The sequence below is a fragment of the Mixophyes fleayi genome, chromosome 8, assembly GCF_038048845.1.
Source record: "Mixophyes fleayi isolate aMixFle1 chromosome 8, aMixFle1.hap1, whole genome shotgun sequence".
Lineage (NCBI taxonomy): Eukaryota > Metazoa > Chordata > Amphibia > Anura > Limnodynastidae > Mixophyes > Mixophyes fleayi.
In genome coordinates this window covers 97,120,746-97,141,195 of record NC_134409.1, presented here as the reverse complement: position 1 = coordinate 97,141,195, position 20,450 = coordinate 97,120,746, and the positions used below count along the sequence as shown (strand labels likewise).

General features: G+C 40.9%; 1 protein-coding gene across 1 annotated transcript; it reads right to left on the bottom strand.

The window, feature by feature from the left end:
• Positions 1 to 15,429: 15,429 nt before the first annotated feature.
• On the bottom strand, positions 15,430 to 17,980 carry H1-0 (H1.0 linker histone). The gene has a single exon (XM_075182938.1). It carries the CDS (start codon positions 17,429 to 17,431, stop codon positions 16,838 to 16,840), a length of 594 nt encoding a protein of 197 aa, XP_075039039.1. The 5' UTR covers positions 17,432 to 17,980; the 3' UTR covers positions 15,430 to 16,837.
• Positions 17,981 to 20,450: the final 2,470 nt, after the last annotated feature.

The window sequence follows — 20,450 nt, the reverse complement described above, 5'->3', positions numbered from 1 at the left end:
GTTAATTGTAATGGTCTTTGTTCTACTGAGGTTAACATGTGCACATGTACACCACTTGGAATAACTTTTATGGTTATATAGAATCAGAAAGTGAGATGAAAAAAACATACACATACCATATAAAATTGGCTGTTGGAATTGGGGACATAATCTATGGTGAGGATGTAAAATATTAATCTATAAAGGGATTAAAAAAAAAGGTTAGTGCTCAATCCATAACATTTAGAGAAACTAAAGAAAGCATACTCGCCTGTAAAATATCTTTGGATAATGGTTTCTCTCACCTGCCTCCCCCCCTCTGTATTATCCACATCAGCTAATGGAATGAGCTCTCCTGCCACGTTACTGTCTACTGCAGGTGTTACTGGTAAATTTTGTTTCAGGGCCAAATTATGCAGCAGACAGCACGCCAACACAATATCTGATACCTTACCTGGGGCATAGAGAAGCACACCACCAGAAGTATCTAGACACCTGAGTCTGGTCTTCAATAGGCCAAATGTGCGTTCTATCACCCCTCTAGTGGCTGTGTGCGACTCATTATATTGATGTTGGGCAGGATTCTGTGGATTCAACAGAGGTGTCATTAACTAGGATTGACACTCATATCCAGGGCCTGATCAACCACTAGGCTGACCAGGCTGCAGCCTGGGGCGCTGGGTCCCGGGGGGGGGTCACCGCGGGGGGGTGGAGGGCTCGACGTTTAAAAGCATTGGTGGTCAGTGGTTAGCAACACACAGCCAATCGCCAGGCTGCCTGTTGCTGTGCAGCAGACAGGAAGCAGGACGTCTTCACTTCCTATCTGCTGATCTGAGGAGAGGAGCGACGCTGGCACAACTACAGGTAAGTGAAGGGGGGAACTGCCCTGCATATCTATAGGGAGGGGGGGGAACTGCCCTGCATATCTATAGGGAGGGGGGGGGAACTGCCCTGCATATCTATAGGGAGGGGGGGGGAACTGCCCTGCATATCTATAGGGAGGGGGGGGACTGCCCTGCATATCTATAGGGAGTGGGGGGAACTGCCCTTCATATCTATAGGAAGGGGGGGGGAACTGCCCTGCATATCTATAGGGAGGGGGGGAACTGCCCTGCATATCTATAGGGAGGGGGGGAACTGCCCTGCATATCTATAAGGAGGGGGGGAACTGCCCTGCATATCTATAGGGAGGGGGAGAACTGCCCTGCATATCTATAGGGAGGGGGAACTGCCCTGCATATCTATAGGAAGGGGAGGGGGAAACTACCCTGCATATCTATAGGGAGGGGGGGAACTACCCTGCATATCTATAGGGAGGGGGGGAACTACACTGCATATCTATAGAGAGGGGGGGGGGTAACTACCCTGCATATCTATAGGGAGGGGGGGGACTACCCTGCATATCTATAGGGAGGGAGAGGGGGGACTGTCATGCATATGTATAGGGAGGGAGAGGGGGACTGTCATACAAATCTATAGGGTGGTAGGGGGGGCTGCCATGAAAATCTATAGGGAGGTAGAGAGGTTGATATGTATGAAGGAGGGCAGAGGAGGGGGGCTGATATATGTGACTGGGGGAGTTTTGATGTGACGGGGGGGGATAGCTAGCTAGCAGAGTGGAGGTAAGGAAAATAGCTGCAAGGGGGATGGATGCAGGGTGGGAGGTAAAGAAAATGGCTGCAGCAGGGGTTAAGGAAAATGGCTGTGGGGGGGTGGGTTGTGGTTAAGGAAAATGGCTGCAGGGGGTATTTTAAAAATAGAGCAGCTTTGGGGGGCAGAATCTCATGATTGTGTGGTGGTCACATGGGTGGTCTCAGCAATCACTAGAATACTAAATATTAGTGAGATGGGGCTGGTAGAGGTTTGTATTTGATTGACAACAAATATTCAGATATTGCTTATATATGCCTGTCCAATGGGATACTTTTAGCTGGCCATAATGGAGTGTTTTGTTTTAACTAAAGGGCCTAATCATTCAGGGTTTGCATTATAATACATTTTTGCTGTTTCAAAAAAGGACGCCAACTTTCCAGAGGCCAGCGAGAGGATAACAAAGTTGCAAGAGAGAAGAGCAAGAACAGGTAAGAGACAATGGCACAATCTGTCTAAATATGAATGCTGGAGAATACACCTGAACATTCATATTCAGGAGTGTTCCTAGACACCTATATATTCGGAGGAGGGGGGGGGCCCTATTAGCCTAGGGCGGCCAGAACCCTTAATCAGGCCCTGCCCATATCCTGAGTCACCTAGAATGTACAAAAGCAATAGAGATAATGAAAACACAAACTGCAACCTGCAAATGCCACCCCCTATAAATACATACCCAGTAGCCATCCCTCAGGCATTTGTCCATTTTCAAAATTTTGATAGAGGGATGACTGGCACAGGATATACGCATCATGGCAAGAGCCAGGGAACCCTGCAACCACACTCATGATTTTCATGTTTGCATCACAGACCACCTGCACATTCATCGAGTATGAATGGTGTCTGTTAGTATACACATGTGCCCTTGCACGAGGTGGTCTCAGCCCAATGTGTGTGCAGTCTATAGCTCCCAGGACATTAGGGAAACCTGAGAGTCTATAGAATGCTCCCTTCAGCTCATGCCAATCACAATCCTGGTGGGGGAAGCAGATGTAGGTAGGCATCATCTTGTTTAGTGCAAATAAAACCAAATTTAAATATCTGGAAAACATTGCCTGGGTGAGGCCTACAACATGGGCACACACAGACTGGAAAGACCCAGTTGCAAAAAAATGTAGCGCACACAACAGCTTATGGATTCCAGGTAAAGCATGTGTGCGGCAAGTAATCGGCTCTAAATCTTGTTGTAACTGCCCATAAAGGAGCTGTATGTTGGCTCTGTTCAGTCAAAATTTTTGGAGGATATCCTGGTCTGTCAGGTTGTCAAAATGCAATCTTTGGCGGAAACAACGGGGCCTGCGGAGCAGACGAGGTACCACTTGGTGCTCTGGTTCAAAAATCCTGGACAACTCAGGCTCCATTTGTTCATTTGCAACAATAACACCTATCAGCAAATTCCCAATTAACTCCATTGCTAACAACCCACACATTAATGTTACATTGGGGATCTTTATATAGTCATCCAGAGACTGAATAGGCCAATAAAGTTATTTTTGGGTGGTAATTGTTAATTGTAAACAGCTGGTTAAAGTACATCAAAGTACAAACCATACTTTGCAAACAGGATAAAATGTCCTTACAATTTGGATATGCAGCTGTAACATATGCATACCTTTATGTTACTATTGTGTATGTGATTTCTTAATTTTCTACAACTACACCTGTATTGGTTTTTTTTTCCACACACTCAGATGTAATACCCTCACATTGGCAACCATAGTAGAAATCAATGGAACCTTTGGCCCTCTATAAGTTCAACAAAGAATGTGGTAATAAACAATGTGGCCTGCAGTAATGTAATTTTTAATATTCTAATGTGAGTTGTTGAAGTTTGACGTTTTAAAGGGCACCAACAACGCGACACATATATGACTGATGTTACACAACACACACAGGTACTGGAGTGTGCACCTGACTCATTACAAGTGGTGTTTTACAGTGGCTTTTGATGTTAGAAAAAAAAGCGTGGGGTCCCCCCGCTATTCCAGCTTAACCCTAGTGCTGCCTGTCTAGTGCTGGTAACGTGAAAATCGGGGACAAATTTTGCGTGGGGTCCCCCCGATTTTCACTTTACCAGCACTAGGCAAACCAGCCAGGGTTGGCGGCACTATAGCAGTGGGACACACGGCAGGGTTCCCACTGCCATAATGACTAACCAACCCTAGACTGTTCAGCGCTGGGCTGGATTCCCTAGGGAGTGGGGTTCGCCGAAAAAAATTAGCGGGCTCCCCCCCTAGAAAGAACCAGGCCAGTGCTGATAGCACTAGGGCTCTTCCTACTACCCCTGGGCTGTGGGTAGTAAGGTAATACGGCGAAAAAGAATGAAAAAAATAAACGGACGCCATTGTGTTTTGTGGAACTACAAGTCCCAGCCAGCCAGGTTGCCAAAAACAGTGTGGCCATGCTGCTGCTTGTATAACTACAAGCACCAGCATACCCACGGCAGCCAGGGCATGTTGGCACTTGGAGAACCACAAGTGCCAACATGCCCTGACATCACTGGCTTGCTGGGACCTGTAGTTCCACAAAAAAAAGTTAAATAAACAACAACACCCTAGTAAAAACCACACATATTTATTAAAAATAAAAACCCCACAATAAACACACTAACCACCCTCATTTAAACCACATCTATTTATTAAAAATAAAAACACCCCAAATACTCACCAAAGATGTCTTCTTTTTCTTCAAAAGGTCCGTGCTTGCCCCAGTCCCATAATAATTATAATTCCAAAATGTCCAGGCTTGCCACAGTCCCATAATCATTATACTTCCAAAATGTCCAGGCTGCCAGTGTAACAGTGATGTGTTTGTACAACATGCTGCTATCAAGCAGCGTGTTGTATCTGGCGTGTTTTGATGCAAACTCTCCTGAGTTTGCTAACTCGCAGCTTCATACATTTGAGAGCTGTATAGCTGCAGTGGCAAACAGTCGGGAGTTTGATCTCTGGCGATTTTGCAAATAGCGATTTTGACAGAAGCAGAACTCTGGCGATTTTGCATGAAATCTCAGCTTCATACATCGGCGAGTTTCAACTCTCCCGAGAAAATCAATGGAGTTGCAAAATCGGACCTTGATACATTTACCCCCTGATCTGCACATGTGCAGACTGATTACCTGTCTACTTCTCATAAGATTCCTATTGATTCCTGTTTTGAGCTCCACACTTGAAAAAGCACTTCCTCCCTTTCCTCTGGGTCTGTTGATCAAGTTATCTGTCAGGATAGGTTCCTACCTATTCCATAAGCTCTCACTTGTATCGTCAGTGCCTCTGCTGTGTGCTACTCCACAGGCTATATCGCTCAAGCTGCACCTTTCTCCGCTGTGTGCTATTCCACGGGCTATACCGCTCAAGCTGCACCTGTCTCCATTGTGTGCTACTCCACGGGCTATACCGCTCAAGCTGTACCTGTCTCCGCTGTTTGCTACTCCACGGGCTATACCGCTCAAGCTCTACCTGTCTCCGCTCTGTGCTACTCCATGGGCTATACCGCTCAAGCTGCACCTGCCTCAATTGTAGTCCTGTTCCACGGGCTGGAACGCTTAAGCTACATTTGTCTACACGGGCCGTGCTGCTTAACGGAGATCGCTACCTTTCAAGTCATCTATCAGAGCTGTCCTGTTCAAGCTTAATCTACTCCACATTTGCCTCTGTGGCTCAGTGGCCCTACAGGTCAGATCATCAAGTTGCTTGTTGTTATCTTCTCTGGCTGAACTGTTCCTGTGTCATCTAAAGCATATTAAGGCATTGTATTGTACTTGATTCCTGCCACATCGGTTGTGATTATACTGCTGCCTGGACTGTTAATCTCTCATCTGATGTGTGCTTTCTTACTGTGATACCATACACCTGCTGCCACCTGTTTGCTGTTCATTCTATGCCATATTTGATTACAAAATGATTGTTCTCATTGCCTATGATATTGCCGGGGGCTCTGTTCACCTTGTACTACGCTCCTGTTGTCTATATATATATATATATATATATATATATATATATATATATATATATAGAGAGAGAGAGAGAGAGAGAGAGAGAGAGAGAGAGAGAGAGAGACTTTCTTGTTATTCATCCAGTCATCATTAAACCGCTGATTGTACTTTTATCCTGCATCTATCATCTATTCACCCTCTGGGTGCTACTACCACTTTCCAGTGTGTTACAATACTCCCTGAGGATCCGTTCTTCTAAACATCTATTGAACGGATCCAGAGTCCAGAATACCAAACCGTGACACCCTGCAGGTAGGGGTCCTGCACTCTGAGATCATTCAATTCCTAGTAATTCCAGAGGCCACCAAATCCATTGTTCTTGGTTTCCCGTGGCTCCAACTCCACAACCCCCGTATTGACTGGTCTTCTCCCCAAGTGCTCTCCTGGGGCCCGGAATGCAGTAAATCCTGTCTTCAGAAGATATTGCCTCATCACAATACCTCCAACAAAGAGACTCCTGTTATTCCCTTGCCCTACCGAGTGTCACGGGCACTAGGAGTCCTTGCCCAGGATATCACCAGATGATGGACTTACCAGAGTAATATAGCTGGTACTATGGTTCTCTGGTAGCAGGGTGACAACGGAACAGGAGAAACAGCAGATGGTGAGAGAATGCTCAAGGAAAGTCTATGACTAGCAGCAACTGGTAATGAGTAGATGAATGTACATGAGGAACCAGATGGACAAGGAAACGTGAGGAGAGTCAGTGGTCTGCGTATAGCAAGTTGTACCACTGCTATAGTGAGGAGGAATGTCCAGGAGTAGCGAGGAGGTAGTGAGAGTCAGCGGTCTGCGTATAGCAAGTTGTACCGCTGTCTATAGTGAAGGAATGGAATCCAGGTGAAGGTAGGTAACGGGGAAGTCAGTGGTCTGCGTGTAGCAAGTTGTACCACTGCTATGTGAGAGGATACTTGAAACTGGTGTCACAGGGAACAGGAGTCAGTGGTCTGCGTCAGCAAGTTGTACCACTGCTATATATATGTGAGGAGGGGCACGAGGAGATGAATGTAAAGCAGAGTATACACGGGGCACACAGAACTTGATCCCACGATGATATCCACAATACAACGATAACTGACAAGCGCTGCTTGAAGTATACAAAGTCACAATAGCAATCCAGGCAATAGGAAACAAAGTCAATGGAAACAATAGCTTCAGTGGATAGGAGGCTCCGGAGAAGAACACAACTCAGTCCAGATGGATATGCAATACAAAAGCAAAGTCAATGGAAAGTATGCATACCGCGGTTCAGGAGAGCGACGTGCAGGGATACCTGAACGGCTGAAGGCCGGCAGGAGGAGAGACCACTGGAGGGTGGAAGCGGTAATCAGGTTGGTGCAGCGCACGGCAGGTAATCCAGAATCAACGAAGCAATACTCAGGAAGCAGTAGTAAGTGAAACTGGAAACATGATGAACACGGGAGAGTTGAGGCTGTCTGGTATCCAGTAGTAGTGGTGGAGGCAGCGGAGAGCTGACACGATAAACACAGGAGAGTTGAGACGATCAGGAACTCTGAAGTAGTAACGGAGGCAGCGGATAGGAATCAGCTGAGTGCAGGCACGATGAACACAGGAGAGTTGAAGTGAACAGGAACTCTGTAGTAGTAACGGAGGCAGCAGATAGGAATCAGCTGAGTGCAGACACGATGAACACAGGAGAGTTGAAGTGGTCTGGAAACCATAATAGCAGTAAACAGGGATCAGCAGAAGCTGAATACACGAGGAACACAGGAACACCTTCAGAGGCTCATGGGGAATGAGACTCCAAGATCAGGCAACCAGGTAATGATCACAGGTGGTTTAAATAGGGAGGGTTGCCTGATCATCCAATCAATTAAAAGCAACAGGCATTGAAGGCTTGATAAGGGCTGCACATGCGCAGACCCTCAGGATGGCAGACGGCCACGGTTTCTGAACACACGGGAAATGGCACTCACAGTCCGGTGAGTGACACCGAGACTACATACAATCAAGTCCATAAATATTGGGACATCCACACAATTCTCATATTTTGGGCTCTATACACCACCACGATGGATTTGAAATGACACTAACTAAGATGTGCTTTAACTGCAGACTTTCAGCTTTAATTTGAGGGTATTTACATCCAAATCAGGTGAACGGTGTAGGAATAACAACGGTTTCTATATGTGCCTCACACTTTTTAAGGGACCAAAAGTATGGGACAATTGACTTAAAAGCTATTTCATGGACATGTGTGGGCTATTCCCTCGTTATTTCATCATCAATTAAGCAGGTAAAAGGTCTGGAGTTGATTCTAGGTATGACATTTGCATTTGGAATCTGTTGCTGTCGACTCTCAATATGAGACCCAAAGAGCTGTCACTATCAGTGAAGCAAGAAATCATTAGGCTGAAAATCAAAACAAACCCATCAGAGAGATAGCAAAAACATTAGGTGTGGCCAAATCAACTGTTTGGAACATTCTTAAAAAGAAAGAACGCACCGGAGAGCTCAGCAACACTAAAAGACCCGGAAGACCCTGGAAAATAACTGTGGTGGATGACAGAAGAATTTTTTCCCTGGTGAAGAAAATCCCCTTCACAACAGTTGGCCAAATCAAGAACACTCTCCAGGAGGTAGGTGTATATGTGTCAAAGTCAACAATCAAGAGGAGACTTCACAAGAGTGAATATAGAGAGTTCACCACAAGATGTAAACCATTTGTGAGCCACAAAAACAGGAAGACTAGATTAGAGTTTGGCAAACAACATCTAAAAAAGCCATTACAGTTCTGGAACAACATCCTATGGACAGATGAGACAAAGATCAACTTGTACCAGAGTGATGGGAAGAGAAGACTATGGAGAAGGAAAGGAAATGCTCATGATCCAAAACATACCAGCTCATCAGTGAAGCATGGTGGTGGTAGTGTCATGGTGTGGGCATGTATGGCTACCAATGGAACTGGTTCCCTTGTATTTATTGATGATGTGACTGCTGACAAAAGCAGCAGGAGGAATTCTGAAGTGTTTCGGGCAATATTATCTGCTCATATTCAGTCAAATGCTTCAGAACTCATTGGATGGCGCTTCACAGTGCAGATGGACAATGACCCGAAGCATACTGCAAAAGCAACCAAAGAGTTTTTAAGGCTAACAAGTGGAATGTTATGCAATGTCCAAGTCAATCACCTGACCTGAATCCGATTGAGCATGTATTTCACCTGATCAAGATAAAACTGAAGGGAAAATGCCACAAGAATAAGTAGGAACTGAAGACATTTGCAGTAGAGGCCTGGCAGAGCATCACCAGGGATGAAACCCAGCGTCTGGTGATGTCTATGCGTTCCAGACTTCAGGCTGTAATTGACTGCAAAGAATTTGCAACAAAGTGTTAAAAAGTGAAAGTTTGATGTAGGATTGTTTAGTTTGTCCCATTACTTTTGGTCCCTTAAAAAGTGGGAGGCACATATAGAAACCGTTGTTATTCCTACACCATTCACCTGATTTGGATGTAAATTCCCTCAAATTAAAGCTGAAAGTCTGCAGTTAAAGCACATCTTGTTTGTTTCATTTCACATCCATTGTGGTGGTGTATAGAGACCAAAATATGAGAATTGTGTTGATGTCCCAATATTTATGGACTTGACTGTATGTTATAACAGTTACGTGGATTGCAATAGACATAATTGTGTTACGAATTGTTGAATGACTCTGTAATCTCATGTAAATCGAACTCTTGATCACGCTACATAACATCAAATACAAGTGCATTATAGGTGGTTTTTCATATAATTTGTGATTAGATTTGATCCGGATCAAGGGTTATATGGAGTCTGCTTACTTTTTAAGTTATTTATGTATACATGTTGATTGTTGTGTTTTGATTAAATTTTATTAAGTACTATTTTAATCTACAGTGATATTTTAACTTAGACAGGATCTTTCTTGCGCTTTTATTGCTGGTTTCTTTCATAACTCCCCTCTTTTGAAGTTGATGCACAACAACTTCCTAAATTAAGCAGCAAACTTGATCCTTGATCCAGTACTTATTGGTTAATTAAATCGGTATCTTATTGATTTATAATTTACATATAACATAGGTTGTTAAGTCAGCGCCAGGTTTTTCTTTACCATTTTTGGGTTTAGAAATATAAGAATTTTGTGCCTAAAGAGAGCTATGTGGACATCATAGAGCGTTATAATATTCCTTGTAAGGAAGGTACATAAAACAATTCCTTTCATAATCCATATTTGAGAGGGCTACTGTTCATATTCATGATTAGGGCAGCATGGTGGCTTAGTGCTTAGCACTTCTACCTTACAGCACTGTGGTCACGAGTTCAATTCCTGACCCTGGCCTTATCAGTGAGGAGTTTGTATGTTCTCCCCATGCTTGCGTGGGTTTCCTCCGGGTGCTCCGGTTTTCTCCCACACTCCAAAAACATACTAGTAGGTTAATTGGCCTCTAACAAATTGACCCTAGTCTGTCTGTGTTAGGGAATTTAGACTGTAAGCCCCAATGGGGCAGGGACTGATGTGAGTGAGTTCTCTGTACAGCACTGCGGAATTTGTGGCGCTATATAAATAAATGGTAATAATAATAATAATAATAATAATAATGATCAGTGCAAATAGCTCTATAGAATATAACTACCCACCTCATATGGAAAATAGAGAAATAACATAATAATGTTCCTAAGAAACTTGCATGCAATTTTATTTCTGTATGTCAATATATTATATTTTTTATACAAAAAAACTATTGTGACTTTATTTGTCATGTTAAACTTTATTTAATAAAGTTATGCCCTTTTGTTCTTAAACAATTAACATGTCAGGCTTTGCTGTTATAACACTACATTTAAGTCAGATAATTGTTGGGTTTACATTAACTCTGATTAAATTGAGATAAGCTTTCTAGAGTATCCTCCCTGTTACATATTTCGGAGCGAGTCTGTTTCTACAGACACCTGGAGATATATGCAGCTTGACAGTGTTAATTATAAATGCAAAAATCATGATACCTGATTTGTACACTATATGGTATAATGAAGCGTCATAAACAAAAGTGGGATTAAAGAGAATAATGTCTTGACAGTGTTATTAATAAATGTGAAAGTTGTATTTTTTATATAAGATGTAGTTAAATAGAAAACACCATAAGAAGTCAAAGTAGATGGGTGTAGCTTGACCTAATATATCTGCAATGCTCATGAATCAGCTGGAGGAGTCAACAAGAAAACAACCAATGAGAAACAGCTACATAGTGCTTCTGGTGCCATCATCGCCCAAATGTATCTTTACAATAGGTCTCCGTCGTCCAAAAAAAATAAGCCTCCTGAGAGGCATACCTAGAGATGCTTCCAACTCTAAGTAAGTTGCATTTCCAGGGGGCATGCTACACTTATGTATATATGCTCTTGAACTGTACTCAATTTATGCTACTGTGCTTCAATTTATGTACTCTAGTTCTGCAGAGGCAGCGGATAGTATGACTAGAGCAGCTGATGTCATTTCCAGGTCAACACTCGCATGGAGACCAGGAGTTGGATTGCATATACTTGCAGCTTGCATTGCTGAATATACAGTCTGAAGCATAGAGCCAGAACCTGCCCTGAAAAAGCAGATGTATTGTGTGACTGAAGCACGGGGAAAGTGGAAAATGGCAGGTACATATGTCCCAGGCTGTCTGTCGTATATGATTTTAAACCCCAGGGAGATTGCGTGTGTTTGGGAAAAGCTTCCCAAAGAGAGTCTTCAGCTGTAGGAAAAGCCGTTAAGGGTCCTTGGAGTATAAATGGATAGAGAAGGGTGGGCGCCATTTTGGGTTTTCCAACCAGCTAGCAAATTCTGGTAATCAGGAGTTGTACCTGCAAGGTGCTGATAAAAGCTGCTAGGCAGTTTTCTCACTCTCTCAGACCTAGGGGGAAGGTTGAATGAGAGACACTGTAAACGGTGGCCAGTAAATCCTATTTTGAATATGTGTGGGACACAAGGTCAATAATTTGAGAGAAGGGTGTTCCTCTGCGTTAGTAAGATGCCAGATAGGCTAGGAACTTTTGTTTATGTTTTGTTGGTTTTGAATATGGTGAATACAACTAGTTAAACTAATAAAACTGTGGCTATTTTAACCAAAACAATTGACTGGTGTGATAGCCTTGGCTGATTTGTCTAAGTGCAGCCATCTGCCCCAGAAGACAGTAACCCTAATACGATCTTATGACAACTGATTAAACATTAATAAGACTATTGTAATACAGGATATACCAGTGCTATCTATCTCACGTGATGTCTTTTTTGGAGATATGCAGCATAAGCATAGAGAGCCTGATTCAAATCAGAACGCAACTTGTGGTTTAAAAAAAAGAGCATGGAACTTGAGCATTGTTCCGACCATTTTTAAATCCAAGTGGATCTCAAAATGCCTTTTTATTTCAATCTGGGTGTAAGTATGCTCTGCCTGAACATTACTTGCCATATTTTAATAGACAGGACAAAGTGCAGTATAAGCAAAAGCATATGTGCAATATAAGGTCACATCAGAACGCATACATGTTGGTACTAGATACCACGGGACACCTTCAGAGGTCTTGTGGAGTCCATTCTTTGATGGGTCGGAGCTCTTTTGGTGGTACGAGGGGGACCTACACCATATTAGGCAGGTGGTTTTATTGTAGTGGCTGATCGGAATATATGCATAAATTTTGATACTATGTGGCATCAGGGAAAAGGATTTACTTTGTAAAATTCTGAGGTTAATACTTGTTTTTTTACTTGTGATTGTATGAATACAGCAGTATCGTTTAACAATTACAATGCACTGTAATAGTTTTCCAAGTATTTCAGCCCTAAAAAGATTCTCAAATAGTATATAATATATAAAACTTGTGGCAGTTGCCATGTCCCCATTTATAAGCAGTTTGAAATATAATAATAATGCTGCTACTAATATATATATATATATATATATATATATATAATGTTTCAAAACAACTAAAACCTGCTTAACACATCTCTAATAGCAGATTAGCTAATTCAGCCTACGCCTTTAAACTGTCATGCATGTGATCTGCAATAACAAAAAGAGTTCCGCCTCTCCATAGTCCTTATACCAATTAAAAAATACAGTGATAGCTGCCTATTGGTTTCTCAATATACAGGGTGGGGCTTAAACATTGACACATTCATTTATGCTCTGTGGACTGATCTAATGAGTTACACTAACAGCTGGAGTTGCGCTACAGTCTGTAACTCTTTCAGTGCTTAAGATCTGTACACACCCTTCTATGCTGGCATATTATGGATACGGTGGTGAACATGCATGAGTCGCTTACATCTACTATTAGTTAAAAGAAAGTTGAATCCAGTATACAAAAAACTTGATAGCTTAGAGTGTTGATGTGTACAAAGAATAAAGATATCTGTACTTCTGTATTTTCCACTTATAGCACAAACTGAAGATCTGAGCTTATTACATGGTGCTGCATTTTTATTAATTACAACAGTTCTATTATAAACTGTAGCTGCTTACTTGTATTGCTCAGTTCTCCAAAATTTTGAAGGACAGAAAAGCAGTTAACTGTCGTTACAAGAAAACCTCTCTAAAAATGAATTTCCCTTCAAATGTAAGGCCAGGTACCCTCTGAGATGTGTTAGCATTTTTAATGTAAGTTAAAATGCACGTCAAAGGCAAAAAAGTTTGAAATGCTTCGAAAATAATAGCAATTTCACACATTTTTGGAGCTCTCTGTAGACTTTTACAATATGTTTATCTGAAAACATACTTATAGCATAAGATGTGTCCTAAAAATCAGCAAACTACTGCAACGCAAATAACAGTGGTAGTGGAAGTATCATACCATACCTGTATGCAAGCATTTTTGCTAGTGTTGAAACAGTAGTAAAACACATGTTATTAATGCCAGTGGGTTTCAGACCTGACAGTACAGATTAGCAGTGTTTTGACAAAGTCAGGCAAAGTAAAAACAGTTGTGTGTCACATAAATTTATATCATGGAAATTCATTCTAATTTTAAGTGTTGATTCAACATACACATATGCAAATATCGATCACCATCTAATGGAGATGTACACATCACAAGTATCAGTAGTGGAACTTAAAGCTGCACTACCACCTAGTAAAAGGGTAGGGAGGGTGGGAGCCTCTGCACTACCACCTGGTAGCATCTGGTAGTGTGGGGACACCCAAGCCAGAGTCTCAGGAGCCGCCACATGAATCTGTTTTTCCTGTTACGTAATACAATTAACTTTGTTCACCGCCTTTAAACGGAGGTGGAGATGTGTGAATTCAGAAAACCAATCACAAGCTACAATATCTTGATTGAGACTTGTCATTGGTCCTCCCGTTCAGAGCCCCCAAGATCTTGGCCGGGTCGTAAAAGGAACGGAGGATACTTGGGAAAAATGGCTGCACAGGGCTCCGCTAGAGTATCACCTATACTACGAACCTTTTACAAGGTGGTACCACATCTTTAATAACACTGTGAAACCCATTCATAAAATTGGAACATGCACAAGTCAGTTTACCCCTCTAAGTATGAGATGGAATTGTTGTCCAAGGGCCTGATTCATTAAGGAACTTAGGCAAGATATTTCTTACTTAACTCTCCTGGACAAAACCATGTTAAAATGCAAAGGGTGAAAATGAGTTTTCTATTTTGCACATAAGTTAAATACTGGCTGTTTTTTCATGTAGTACACAAATATCAACTTTAAATTTCAGTGTACAAATAAGCTATCAAGTATTTGTGTGCTATATGAAAAAACAGCCTTTATGTGACTTATGTGCAAAATAGAAAACTAATTTTCGTCCCTTGCATTTTAACATGGTTTTGTCCAAGAGAAATTTCTTGCCTAAGTTCCTTAATGAATCAGCCCCCACAAGTAGATACTGCATGGTACAGAGTTAGATTATTGAAGCAGTTACATATTTCAAGTACTTCTGAGACCTTAAGAGGAAATCATTTTAAACCTATCATCTACATTTTTAAACCAGTGTTCTATCTAGGATGTGCACTTTAGGAAGAAAATGGTTAAAATGCTCTCTATGTTATATTGGCCAATACAGCCCTGCAGTATAATTTTTAACTTCACATTTAATCATTTCCAGGTATCACACATTAGTTACACACAACTGTGATACTCAAAACTATTTATCTTCTATGTGGAGAAGAATCTTAAAAAATGTCCATAAAGAATAGTATTCTGCAGGTCTATTTAAATTATATTTTTCCTCCTGTTATCTAAAATGATCAGCAATTTTTATTAAAGAGATGGCACTTATAAAAAGTAAATTCAACAAGGCAGCACCTTATTTAAGAAAGCATAATTGCCAACCTGACTACTTTTTACAGTGATAATATGCTCTTCCTGCTTTTCCCAATCATTTACCAATTGAAATAACCTGGGTTAAATTTGTTAATAGGTGTTAAAAAAGCCTTTGACTTCAGACAAAAAAAAAACTAAGCCCAGGTGGTTACAGTTGGACAAGAAGTGTGAAAAGCAGAAAAAAGATCCAGGTTAGCAAGTATTAGAAAAGTACAAAATGCTGTTGAAAAGTTTTGTACAATATGGAATTTTAAGCCCCTTTCCAGCATAAAAAGTATAAAAATAACAATTAAATTATATGAATTTATTTCATTTTTGGTTGTTACCCAAGTTTGAATTACCTATACCTTGACTTATCTGCCGGGAACTGAAGGGTTAATGTTAGCACCATACTAGTTACCTATACCCAATGTGGCAAGAATATTGAAACCTTACTGCTTATATCTCAGAAAAGCATGTGACATATATAGACAAAAGAAAGACAATAAGACATTGTTTCTGTATTTTTATTTTGAAATTGATGAATACAAAGGATCAAATTTGATCATTGCTAAACTCCAAAGCAACACACACATGATAAATCATATTTTTTAATGCTAAGGGCACTAATCCTCACATTAAACCCATAAATAATTACAGCTCATTTACTGAAGAAAAATAAATGATAATAGCTCACCTAGTAAATTATAAAAGAATTTTGAAAATATAAATTTAGTTTGTATAGGTTATTTAATGCAAAACCTTCTAACCCATTAACGTTTAAGTGAAATGTAGAAGTGCAAATCCCCTATACATTTACAATTCTAGTTACATTACTCTTTGCTGACAGATTAAAAAAACATTCATTAGAAAATCCTTTAATTTGTAGATCTATGTATTTCTTGATTATGACAAGAGGTCATACAATGTAGCATGAAGCAGCTGTAGTTTTACCAGGATTTCAGATCCAGACTAACATATCCATTGTTAATATTTACATTAAAGTAGGAGATATGAATTTAGAGACTAGTTTTTTTTTATATTGCTAGCAAAATAAAGGTCGTACAACTCCATAATCTCACGTCATGTTGCCTTCAAATATAAGATAGAAATGTCTCTAGAGAATAAAATAATTGACAGAGGTTACTATCATATATAGAAACATTACAAAGATCTAGATTCCAGAGAAAGAAAAGTGTTTACCAAGAGAGACCAGGTCCCAGACCTCTGTCATTATACTTTAATGTGCAGTCTTCATCTAATGATCTGCAAACTCTACATTTCTAGACATAACATGCTGATATGTCACAAAATCTGAATAAGATAATTACATATTAATTTGATTAAATAACAACAAATCACTGATGGGTTAGTGGCTTTTTAAAATAGAGTTGAACAACCCAAGTATAATATATATATGGCTATTATTATTCCAGCAATTTCATTAGTTCAATTACCAATTCCAGCATGGGCTCAAGGCGACTTTATAAAAACAAAAAGCGCTCAAATAATGATATGTATATAAGCAATGTTTTTGACCTTCACAATGTGAAGTTGATCAATATGAATGTTTAAAACCTCAATCTCTAACTTTTTTTTTGGTCGACTTATTGCATCTAAAACACAATGTCATTTTTACACCATAGCCAACATCTTCTCGCTGATATTTTCCTAAACAACCTATACAAGATTAAAATTAGTGCAGGGAAAACAAAATGAATGCCTTGAAACTCTACTCCAAAACCCCCCTCAAAAATATTAAAAAGACAAAAATATTTGTACATAAATAAACGTATTGTCCTTAGGAATCACAGGGAAGCTGATCAGCTTTAGAAAGTTGCACTGGAGGAGAAAAAGTTAAAGATTATAAAACTATGTACACAAGTTATTAGGAGCTGTCCAGAGACTGGATGAGCTTCATTCACTTCTTCCGGCCAGATTTCTTTGGACTGGCTTTTGCCTTGGGTTTGGTTGGCTTGGCCTTCTTCACTTTAGATGCCTTCACAGGTTTGGCTTTAACTGTCTTTGTCTTCTTGACTTTTTTAGGCGAGGGGGCTGCTTTTTTCTTTGACAGCTTCTTTGTCGTCTTCTTCTCTGGCACTTTTGGCTTCTTGGCTTTGGCTGGAGACTTGGCAGCTTTCTTAGGCTTTGCTGCTTTCTTGGGAGAAGCTACCTTCTTGGCTTCCTTCTTGGGTTTCTTCGTTATTTTCTTAGGCTCATCAGCCTTAGCCAATCTAAAGGATCCAGAGGCTCCTACACCCTTAGTTTGTTTAAGGGTGCCAGAGGTTACAAGCCTTTTAATGGATAGTTTGATCTGGGAGTCTGCATTCTCCCCTACTTTGTAGTGATTCTTGATGTACTTCTGGATAGACTGGCGTGATGAGCCAGACCTACTCTTGTCTGCCTGGACAGCAGCCACTATCATGTCAGAGTACCTTGGGTGGTCATTGGACTTCTTGGCTGCCCTGGATCTCTTGGGCTTGGCAGCTGGGGTGGAGGCTGAGTTTTCTGCCATTTTATTTTGTTACCACAGGTGGCTCAGAAGACAAAACTTTCTTCAAAATGTAGAATTGGTATTTGTCAGTCCCACTGTCTCTTCCAGTGTCTGCAGCCAACCTATTAAACAATAGTAGAGATCTAAGGAAGCCTCTGATGTCCCACAGCAACTGTGACAGTAAGAGGGGGGTGTTTTAAATAATGACACCCTCTAGGATACTTTTTTCTTTGTCCTCTTCCCAATTCAGAAGTTCATCAAAGAAACACGACGTCGTCTTTCAGCTGGTGTTTATATAGCAGTATTTACTCTTCGCTGTATAGAAGTCAGTGGTCTCAGACTTTACACCTGTCTCTGTCAGTTGTCTTCACGCTCGGGATAAATATGTCAATGTCTCCGAATCTTTTTTTTTTTTTTCCTCTCTTCGTTATTTCTCAGCATGTGAGATCTTGTTGTTCCTTCTCTCAGCTGTCTCCGCCTCACCTCTGTTTGCTGTCTCTTTACTGCTCAGTGACAGCCAGAAACACTCTTTCTCCTCAGCACCTTCCCTCCCTCTGCTGGCCCCTCCCGCCGGTTCCCGCCTTTTATTTGCTGGGGTCGGACCGAGTTGAAGACTGGCGGCTGCGGGCGGGAAGAGGCAGACATGGCGCCGCTCCGCAACTATCTGTGTTTCTTCCCGGACACAAACTGTCCATTCCCTGAGCCCCCGGCGGCGCTGACATTCTCATATCCGTAGCCCCCGTGAGCCCAGTCCTTGGTCTCTCACCCCCTTCTGTCTCTCAGCCCCAGGACTCCCTGCAGCCTGCGTGAGAACCCCGAAAAGTGTCCTGGTATTGCAGGAATCACACTCATTTCGTCCTTTCTGGCCCCTGTGTACCGGTCCCTAGGGGCCCTTTAGGAGTGAGACTCTGGCACGGTGAAGATGCAACCCTGAGCCAGTAGTGGGGTTCATAAAATGACAACTGGGTGCTCCCCTGTCTTTACTGGGGGCGACAAAAGCAACCCCAACTAACACAGAGACCTGGGAGATCAGTATGTCCATCAGGGAGAGGTGGGAGGATCTGGAGCCCTCCTGGGGGACATAGCAACAGCATGGGGTACACCCCAAGCTCTATCATACTAGCACCCCAAAAATCTCCAGTGTTGACCCTTCTTGGCAACACCTACTAGCTTCTTGGCAAAAGTTTTCAGCTGACTTTTGTAATGTAAATGCTTTCATTACTGTGTCTGAGACTGTACTTTTGGGGTGGAAAAGGGGACCCACCAGCTGTAATCCACAAACACTAACACCCACCCCAAGAGTCCGTGTACCCCAGTTCATGCTTAAAAGAACACACACAAAACACATTCTCAGTCATCAATTTTTATCACAGTTTATATAACTTGCAACATTGCTAAGACTTAAAGGCACATGAAATAGGGGTAATGCAATCACACTGCATATAGCACCCTACATTGATTAAATATTCTATTATAAATTATTGTCAGCTGTTTAAATATGTATTTCTTTGTTTTAATTCTTGCCATTAAAATTTAACCAAAATGACAGTATTTGACTTGAACCCCAATGTGATTTTAAGATTGTCCTAATTTATGAAAACAATGTCACCCTAAAACATCCTGCACAAATATATCGTGATAAATACCATGATGCGAGCTGTAGGGCTCTTGCTATATAGTGCTGAGTGCAGCTGCGTAAATCTTGATAGGACATTGGGGCTATTTGGGGATGTCATTATTAAATAACAGCTTGTAGTTGTTTTGTCTAAGGCTCTTTGGTTTAATAAAAATAATGCATAATTAATTACTAATGTATCAGTTCTTGGTTTGCTTAATAAATGTGCAATGATGCTTTTATTTGTTGAGAATAAATGTTAAACCTTAGATGCCTTGTTTCATGTGTAATAAACCAGAGACTGTACTATGTATATGAAAGTGCATGAAACGATTACAGTGTAGGATTATGACCCTATATCCACCCATTCTCAAAAACAAATAGAGGATGTGTGGTTTTTAATCCCAGCCTCCCTGGGTCAATGACTAACAAAGGGATTAAGCAGATTTTAAAGATCTCAAACCCTTAAATTGTTTTGCCAAGAGCATTGCAGCTCGGATCGCCATCTTGCTGGAGGGAGTTGCTACTATTTTTCATCTCTCTTTCCATGCAAAATACACAGACAAGTTTTATACAAAGAAATCACCTGGACTCTTGTGGAAATGCAAGTGTATGTGTGCTATTAGTGATCGTTTTAAACGAGTATGTTACGTAGGATATTACAACTTGTTTTATGTAAACACAAGGCTGAAAATAACTTGCAGAAATCTAATCTGTTTCCCCTTTTCTGCAGCAGGGATCATGTCACTACACTTTGACATCTCCCTAGACTTTGAAAACATATGGTACTTCCAACACATAAAGAACACAATCACAATCGTATCTGTGCTATTGATTGTTAGATAATGCTGCTCTTTTTAGTTCCACATAGCTGCACACACCCTTAATATATTTTTGTATTATTTCCATATTAATGGTATTGCTATGATATAACTCAGTTTATCTTTAGCTTTACGTAGCACAGATATTGCGTTTAAAGCTCTATGTAGATTTATTGAAGTAGAGGTTTCCTCCCCCACAACGTTCACAATCGAGTTGTTGAGTATTACGTCCTGACACCAAAAGATTTCCCTTTAAGATTAAATTAAACAAGGTTTCCCTTTTTCAAGGGTGTGATTTACCACATCTATCAACCTAGCTGCTCTGTGTGAACTATTATTTATTAACTATAAATAGAATGCACGTGATAGAAATTGTTAGGGGAAAGTTCATCTTGGTAATTACAGACTGAGAAATACTGTAACATCGCTGGATATGTATTATATAGGAATAAATTAAACATGTATTTTACTTTGCTAAATGTGCAAGGTTAAGGTGGTAAGGTCAAAGTGGGGTTCAAGCAACTGGGTAAAGTGCAAGAGATTTCATAGAAATACATAAAATAATAATGCAGGTAATTGAATTCGCATAATTATTTTCTTATTA